At 43.6% G+C, this 8,777-nt stretch overlaps 1 protein-coding gene across 2 annotated transcripts in view; it reads left to right on the top strand.

Moving 5' to 3' along the window:
* Positions 1 to 322: 322 nt before the first annotated feature.
* Kdm2a (lysine demethylase 2A) overlaps positions 323 to 8,777 on the top strand; it is an 82,048-nt gene continuing 73,593 nt past the window's right edge. The window contains exons 1-2 of one of the 2 annotated variants that reach the window (XM_021656225.2): positions 323 to 1,214; positions 2,686 to 2,789. In XM_021656225.2, the coding sequence (XP_021511900.1) occupies positions 2,748 to 2,789 (42 nt within the window). In that variant the 5' untranslated portion in view covers positions 323 to 1,214; positions 2,686 to 2,747. Of the gene's footprint in view, positions 1,215 to 2,685; positions 2,790 to 8,777 lie in introns of those variants that run through there. The other variant, XM_021656226.2, reaches the window with a different exon arrangement.

Here is an 8,777-nt window from a genome sequence, read left to right as displayed (position 1 = left end):
CGCTGAGTGAGTGCGTGCGTTGAGAGTGCGGGCGTGGGGGGGGGAGGCAGCGCGCGGAGGAGGCCGGCAGCTTGCGCGCAGGCGCAGGCGTCGGTCCCCTGCCGGAGACCTGGAAGGAGGCGGGCGGGCGGGGAGCGGGGGCGGGAGGCCGGCGGGAGGGCGTGCGGGCTGACGCGCCGGGGGGCGGGAGGGGAGGAGGGAGGGGAGGAGGGCGGGGGACCGCGTCGGCGTCGCGGGGCGCGGGCGATTCGAGGCCGACGCGTCCGCGCGTGCGCGCGCCGGCGGAGTGTCGGCGTTTGAGGGGAGGGACGCGTGCGCGTTCGCGTGCGCCCGGGAGAGCGGTAAGGAGCGCAGGGAGGCTTGAAGGAGGTGGGGGTGGAGCGGCCGCGGGAGGAGGGGGTGGCGGCGGCGAGGCGGCGCCTGCGCAGTGAGCCCGGAGGAGCGGTGTGTATGTGAGAATCTGACGGGTTCAAAATGGCGGCGGCTGCTTCAGCGGATCCTCCTGTTTGAGGGAAACAACACCCCTCCCCGGCAGCGGCGGCGGCGGCGGCGGGCCGCGGAGCCCCTTTCCAGCTCCCGGGCCTGTCGCGGCTGTTTTTTCTCCCGGGCGGGGGCCTCTTCGCGTGGAAGGGCAACGTCAGGGGGCCCATCCCCCGGAGTCCCTCCTCTGCGACCGGGGAGTACCCGGGGGGGCCGGGGGGGTCGTCCCGCAGCGCGGAGCCCCGGCTCGGGGGACGACGCCGAGGCAGCCGGGGCCCCCCAGCCGGAGCGCCTCGCCGCTCCCGCCCTCTCCGCCCCCCGGGGCCGGGGCCCGCGTTCCGGGGGGCCGGGCGGCGCGGGGAGCGTCGGCCGGGCGGGTCTCAGCTGATCGGCCGCGGCTCCGGGGCTTCCGAAGCGGCTGCGGCCGCCCGCGGTACCCAGAGGAGGGTGTTCCCCGCGGCCGGCTGGGCCCGGGTGTTGGGCCGGGGCTGCTGACCGCCAGCCCCGGGGAGTCGCCAAGTGGTCTTGCTCTCCTGACTGACGCCTGGGACTCGGAGTCCGTGAAGCCAGAAGAGGAGGCTTGATTCAGTAACTGTTTCCTCTTTTTCCGGGTCGCTCTGACCCTCCCCTGGATACTGGGTTAATACACGGAAAAACCGAAGACGACGTTCGGTGTTGTATTTTTTCTGTTTTTGGAATCTTACTTGGACAAGAACTCAAGAACAAAATCCCCGGTGAGATTTCCCCTCCCCCCTCCCCCGCCCTGGGAAGTTTGGTTCCCTGTCTTATCTACAGACTTGATGTAAAGTTTTTATTTCTTTGCAAGGGGGTGAGTTATAGAAACGCCTTTTCCCCTGGGGAGCAGTCGAGGTCTGCCACTTTCCTGTCCGGTCCTGGCGGCGCTCGGCCGGGGGGTGCAGACTGTGTCCCTCGAGACCCAGGCCGAGGAGGGCAGCGCCGCGAACCGCTCTCGAAAACTATGTCATCGGGTCCTCTCTGAAAGGATCCCGTTAACGTGGCTGTGATGTATTTACAAGAGAGAAAAACATTTGCATTCCCAGTGGAAGCCATTATCCAGGAGAAAGAATATTTAGAAAAACGAAAACCCTTGTTGTTCGAGATTGACTGACACGCCAACCGGTCTCTATTTAATCTATGTTCCTCTCGTATCCATAGATGGAGACGTTTCATTTACTAATCACTCATCTAGATTAAGGTGGTGTTTTTTGCCTCCGTATTGCAACTCTCAAATTTGTTTCAGAGTTGTACACCTTGTGTTGAGGTGGAGGGTAGTTTTGGGAGGGTGACAATTGTGTGCAGCTTTACTGGGAGGATATGGGGCATTGGTTTTGGAGTCTTTTTTTTTTTTTTTTTTCCTTCATCTTATGAAAGTAGCCTGCCCTTTCTATTCATAATTTGTCACTACCTGTTTGAGAACTCATTTGCTTAGGATCTTGATTAGTTTTGTGCATACTTCATCTGGTCATTCAGCGCTTTACAAACCTTTCTTGCTGGGTTTGGTGCTGCACACCTTTGATGCCAGCACCGAGAAAACAGGGCAGTTGGATACCTTGTGAGTTTGAGGCAAGCCTGGTCTACAAAGTGAGTTCCAAGACACCAGGGCTATGTGGACAGACTCTCCCTCAACAACAACAATAAAAAAAAAACACACAGAAATAATGAAAGACCAGGGCCTTTTTCCCTTTTTTTCCCCCTTTTTTTTTAAAAAAAAAAATTTATTTTTATATGCATTGTTCTTTTGCCGGCATGTGTGTCTGTGTGAGGGTATTGGATCCCCTGGAGTTGGAGTTCTAGACAGTTGTGAGCTGCCATGTGGGTGCTGGGAATTGAACTCCTGTCCTCTTGAAAAGCAGCCAGAGCTCTTAACCACTGAACCATGTCTCCAGTCCCGTCTTTCTTTCCTTCTATTTATTTATTGCTAATGTTGGCAGGAAGAGTTTTACTAACTACTGCAATTACATCAACAAAAACAGACGGTGTGGCCTGGTCCTAAGGAACTGAAACCAACATCTCCTTTTGCTTAGGCCTCCTGTAGTTGTGATGTGATTAATGTTGACAAGACATGGCACCATTTGCCCAAGAGGGTTAAAGGGTATTCAGAGAGCCTTTAACTTAATGAGAAGAGAAGGAAGTTTGAGAATGAGTTCTTACTCTGTTCATTTCCTTTGCAATTTGGATCCTTAGGAGGAAGAGGAGGACAGCTCTGGAGTGGTTTCTTTACAGTACTTCCATTAGAAGAGTAAGAGATGGAACCTGAAGAAGAAAGGATTCGGTACAGCCAGAGATTGGTTAGTATTTTCAGCTTGCTCCTTTTGGAAGTAATTATTTTAGATGGCTTTTATGTGTACCAGAGGAAAGGGTAAAGGCATACTAACATCTCACCTCATTTTTTTTGTCAGGTAGTTAGAATTTTAATTTGTCTTGTTTGGAAATGGAGTTACAACCTAAACTTTTGTGGAACCATTGCAAATCTGCAAATCAAAGGATTTTGTGGATTACAGTGAGACAAAGATTCTTAACTTGGCAGTACTGACATTGTAGTAAGTCTAATTGAATAAGTTACATAAAATGTAAATTTTAGGAACAAACCAAGGAAGGATAGTTTTATTTAATGTTTTAGTATTAGTATTATTTGACTAAGATAATGCTAATTATTATTAGGATTAGTATTAGTGGTTTTTGAGCTGGGGACTTAATAAGCTATGGGTATTTAAAATTAACTATGTTTATTTTAATAAGTCAACAGTTTTGTAAGTCTGGAGGATTGTTGTGACTGAGGACAATTCGGATGCAGAACTTTATCAAGTTCTGTATCTTAATATTTTGGAAGGAATTAATAAGACATATTACTAAAAGAAAATTTTGAAGTTTAGATGCATTAGCTTGAACATGCGATTGAAGATTTTTAGTTCTGCTTTCCTCTCAAGGTTTCTCTATAGGAGTTTAATAAATTTGTTTGTACAGTAGGATAGGAGGAGAGTTGAAAAATTGTATGTAGAATGTGAAATCTGCTGAAGTGAAAGGCCTAGAATATTGCTGAAGAATTTATGTGGTTTTATTTGGCTTTGTGTTTAGACTGTTTTGAAGAAAAGTGAGTAAATAATACTCCAGTCCATTTTCTGATGATTTTCACTCTTAGAGAAAAGGCTGTATAGGTTTATTTTATTTGCTTTTTTTGAGATAGGTTCTCACACTGTATCCTAGAGTGGCCTGGAATTTGTGGCAGTCTTTCTGCTTCAACCTCATGAATGCCAGAATTTCAAGTGTGAACTACCTTACCTACTTTCTTTTGGCTTGTCTTTTGTTCATGTGCTTGTTTAAAAAGATTTGAAATGGAAGTTTGGAGAGATAGCTCAGTGGTTAAGAGCACTTGTTCCTCTTGCAGAGGATCTGGTTCAATTCCCAGTATCATGTGGAAGCTCATGGCTGTCTCTAACTCCAGAGGATCTGATGCCCTCTTCTGATCTCCTGGGACCAAGCACATACATGCACAGATATACATGTAGGCAAAACTCACATGAAATAAAACATCTAATTAAAAAAAAGTTTTAAAGGTTTGATATGTATTGGCAACATATATATGTTCTGGTCAGCCTTATTTCAGGGATTTATATCCCTAAATTAATACCTATTTAAATAAGATTTTATCCCTTTAGTCTCAGCATTTGGGAGGCAGAGATAGGTGGATCACTCAGTTCCGAGACCAGGCCTGCGTCAACTGGGAGATCTATGTCCGTAACTACCTTCCAAGTGCTGGGACTGGGACTGAAGGTATGCACCGTCACACCCAGCCAAATATTTGTTTATAAACATAAATACATATACTTAAAGTAAATTCATTTACTTATTTTAGATCAGGCTGGCTTCTAACTCGAGATCTACTTACCTCTGCTTCCCCAGAGCTGGGATTAAAGGTGTGTGCCACATTGCTTGGTTCTTGATATTTTTTAAATTTCTTCGGAAACAGGAAAGAGAGAATGCTGCAGAAACTTCCCTTTCAGTTAGCCATTAATGACTAGAATTTATTATTTAAAGATTTATTTTTTAATTTTATGTATGTGTCTACTTACATGTATGAATTTATACCATATAAATGCCACAGAGGCCAGAAAAGGGCATTGGATCCCCCGGAGTTGAAGTTACAGACTTTTGTTAGCCACTATGTGGGTGCAGGATGCTAATCCTGAGTACTAATCCTTCAAGAACAGCAAGTGTTCTTAACTGCTGAGCCATCTCTCTAGCCTCTGGAATTAATTTTTCAAGTGTAGAGAATTGTTAAACTGTTTCGATAGATACCTACAACATCTTAGAGGAGCCTTTTCAGCAAACAAAACTTTTTGCATATTTAGCAAAATCTTGTGGTGAGGATATCTAGGATTTTTGTGACTTTTTCCTGGTAAGAGTTTTTGTTTTTTTTGTTTTTCTTAATTGTGTATGTGCTTTCTACCTGTGGTTTGCCACTCTTACTACCGTAGTTCTTCTTACTAAATGGACTGTTGCACAGTGTTTTGTAAAATAATATATTGTATGTGGAGGAGAGTCTTTCTTAGGATTCTGAATAATTTGAGGATTGGAGTGACTGATGTCTTTTCCTTTCTTAAGTCAGTGTCAGTGCTATATCTCAGCCAGGCAGTGGTTGAGCATCCCTTATTTCCAGCACTTGGGACCAGAGGCAGGCTAGTGAAAGCAGCTCTGAGTTCTCGGCCAGCCTGGTCTACAGAGTGGGCTCCAGGACAGCCAGGAAACCCTGTCTCAAAAAACAGGGACTGGAGAGATGGCTCAGTCTTGAGTTTAATTTCCAGCAACCACATGGTGGCTCACAACCATCTGTAATGAGATCTGATGCTCTCTACTGTCATGCAATCATACATGCAAAGAGTGCTCATGTATAAATAAATACATATTTGAAACAAACAGTATCTATCTCAATTATAAATGCCTTCCATAAAGAACTTTTTTTCTGTACATTTGTGCTTGTGTACATATGTATATGATTGCGTGTGGAGGCCAGAAGTCAACAGTATCTTCCTTGATTAGTTCACCTTGTCTATTTTGTGTGTGCCTATATTGACATTTAAATGTTGTCTCCTACTGTCCTCACTATATTTTTTTAAAATTTTTTGGAGGTCTTTTACTGAATCTGGGACTCTAGATTTTAGCTAGATTGACTGCCAGTAAGTCCCCAGAATCTGCCTCATTGTGCCTCCCTGAGCCTTGGGCTTACATATATTCATGACAACATTCAGATATCAGCTTTCACATTGCATCTTTCCAAACTTCTACCTTTCTTTTTTTCCTGTTTCTGTTTTTGTTTTGTTTTTGAGACATGGTTTCTGCCCTGGCTATCTTATAGACCACATTGGCCTGGAACTCTCATCTGTCCGCCTGCCTCCTGAGTGCGGAGATTAAAGGCATGCACCACCACCACCTAGCATGTAACATAACTTAAAAAAAAAAATTATTCATTTTTAAGTATATGAGTACTCTGTCTGCATGTATACTTGCATGCCAGAAGATGGCATAAGATGGTTGTGAGCTATCATGTGGTCGCTGGGAATTGAACTCAGGACCTCTGGAAGAGCAAGCAGTGAGTGCTCTTAACCTCTTGAGCCATCTCTCTAGCCCCCAGCATAACTTTTTAAAATTAAAAAAATACTATTTTTAACATTTGATCTTAAGAAAAAAAATAGTGTTTCCCATGTAGATAAGGCTGGCCTCAAGTTTGTAGTGATCCTTCTCCTTTCTTCGTCTTGAATACTGAGATTACAGGCTCTATCCCTGGGTTTTTAGTAATATACCGTATATTATGTATACATAATATATATTTTATATTTATATATACTTATTTATAATGTAATACATAAATATATAAATTTTATTTGAGTTATATTTATATATAAATAAAATATAAGAAATATATAGTTTTTGAGACAGGTTGTGTGTGTGTGTGTGTGTGTGTGTGTGTGTAATAGCCCTTGCTGTTCTGGGACTTCCCTGGGAGACTAGGCTGGCTTCAAACTCACAGAGATCCACCTGCATCGGCTCTCTGAGTGCTGGGATAAAAGGCATGCACCACCACACCCGGTCTAAGTTACTATATATATTTTATATATATATATATATATATATATATATATATAATTTACTTAATATGTATACAATGTCTTATCAGCATATACACTTGCACGCCAGAAGAAGACACTAGATCTTATTTTAGATGATTGTGAGCCACCATGTGGTTGCTGGGAATTGAACTCAGGACCTCTGGAAGAGCAGGCAGTGCTCTTAACCTCTGAGCCATCTCTCCAGCCCAAGTTATTGTATTTTTAAGTTGGGTTTAAGTCTCATATGAACGTTCAGTTCCTAGAGCCCTTCTCCCCCCACCCCCCAAACTATTTGTAACTCTAGTTCCAGGGATTTCTGGTGCCTTCTTCAGATTTCCATGGGCTCTTGTCAGCCCATGCTATACATACACAGAACCAAAAAATCAAATACATGTTAAAAAAATGAAAATATAGTCAGACAGTGGTGGCACACACATTTACTCTCAGCACTCAGGAGGCAGAGGCAGGTGGATCTCTTAAGTTTGAGGGCAGACCCGTCTACAGAGTGAGGATAACCAGGGCTACACAGAGAAAACTGTCTTGAAAACAAGAACAACAAAAAAGGCTGGAGAGATGGCTCAGCGGTTAAGAGCACTGGCTGTTCTTCCAAAGCTCCTGAGTTCAATTCCCAACAACCACATGGTGCCTCCCAACCATCTGTAATGAAATCTGATGCTCTCTTCTGACCTGCAGGTGTATATGCAGGCAGAACATTGTATACATAATAAATAAATCTTTAAAAAAAAAAACCAAAAATATAAGCCACGCGTGAGTTTGGTCACGTCTGTAATCCCCAGCACTCAGGGAGGTAGAGGCTTGCTGATCTCTCTGAGTTCGAGGCCAGCCCCTGGTCTACAAAGCAAGTCCAAGACAGCCAAGGGTGCACAGAGAAACCCTGTCTCAAAAAACAAAAGCAAAAAAAAAAAAAAAAAGAAATAGTGATTCTCTCTCTCTTTTTTCTTTAAAGAGTTATAGATAAGTAAGATAAAGGTAGTATCACACTGTGATAGGGAAAAAGGCTCATTGTTACTGGACATATTAATATTATTAAAGCACATATTATTGAATGTGTAGTTGGCCCTTTGAGTTTCTAGTTTAGCCAGCCGTAGTTCACTAACACTTGAAAATAGAATGTCTCTACACTGACCGTGTACAGACATCTTTGTTATTATTCCCATACAGTACAGTCAATGATTACGGTGATGTGTCATATAACATTGAACACAGACAGACTATGTGCATTGTGTACCTTCATCTCCTTAGTCACATAGTAGGTTGTGCCTGTAGGTTGTATAAGTATGTTTTATGATGTTTGCAGGATAGTGAAATTCAGGGTGCCTATCTGAGTGTGTCTCTGTCTTTAAGTGATGCAAAAGTATTTGCTAATTGATTTTTCAGCAGCCTTAAAGGTAGTCTTTTTGCCCTGGTTGTCTTGAGACTTGCTCTGTAAACCACGCTGGCCTTAACTCAGATATCTGCCCGCTTCCCCTCTCCTAAGCTCTGGTACTAAAGGCATGCAACACCACCAGCTGGCTTAGGTGGGTGCTATGATTCCCGTTTTACAGATCTGGAAACAGGCATAGTGCCTTAAGTAATTTGTTGTGGGTTATCCAGCCAGGATTGGACAGAGCTAGGGATCAAAGTTGAGAGTCTGGTTCTAGAGTATGTGATAAGCTCTACTGAACTGTTCAGCTTTGTTGGTGGTACTTTTTTTATGTTTTTTGTTTGTTACATTTTTATATGATGAATGAATTTCAGGTATTTACCAAGATATCTTTCTCATTTAGGGCATTAGTTCAATTAAATTTATGTTTGTTGGTTGGTTTGTTTTGCCACCATGCCTGCCCAATTAAATATCTGTGGAGTGCTTATGCTGAGCCAGACACTTAAACTTTCAAATATTGTGGTGTCAGATAGTGCTGAATACTTTGAGGAAATTATGAGGGTTATGAGATGTTTCCAGAGTCAGGGTCACTTTTTTAGGTTGGGTAGTCAGTGAAAGATTTTCTGAGATGGCATTTAATATTGAGATTTGAAGCTATTCTTGTGGGACTAGCTAATGCAAAGTCTTAAATAGGAATGATAAAGTATCAGTAACATTTAACTATGTATCCGACTGTATTCCATTGAGTAATGTGAAGAATAGACATGGTCTGTTTGTGTTGTCTCCAA

Source organism: Meriones unguiculatus, chromosome 1 (genome assembly GCF_030254825.1).
Source record: "Meriones unguiculatus strain TT.TT164.6M chromosome 1, Bangor_MerUng_6.1, whole genome shotgun sequence".
In the NCBI taxonomy this organism is placed as follows: Eukaryota; Metazoa; Chordata; class Mammalia; order Rodentia; family Muridae; genus Meriones; species Meriones unguiculatus.
The sequence above is the reverse complement of the archived record's forward strand: the minus strand, read 5'-3'. Positions and strand labels throughout refer to the sequence as shown.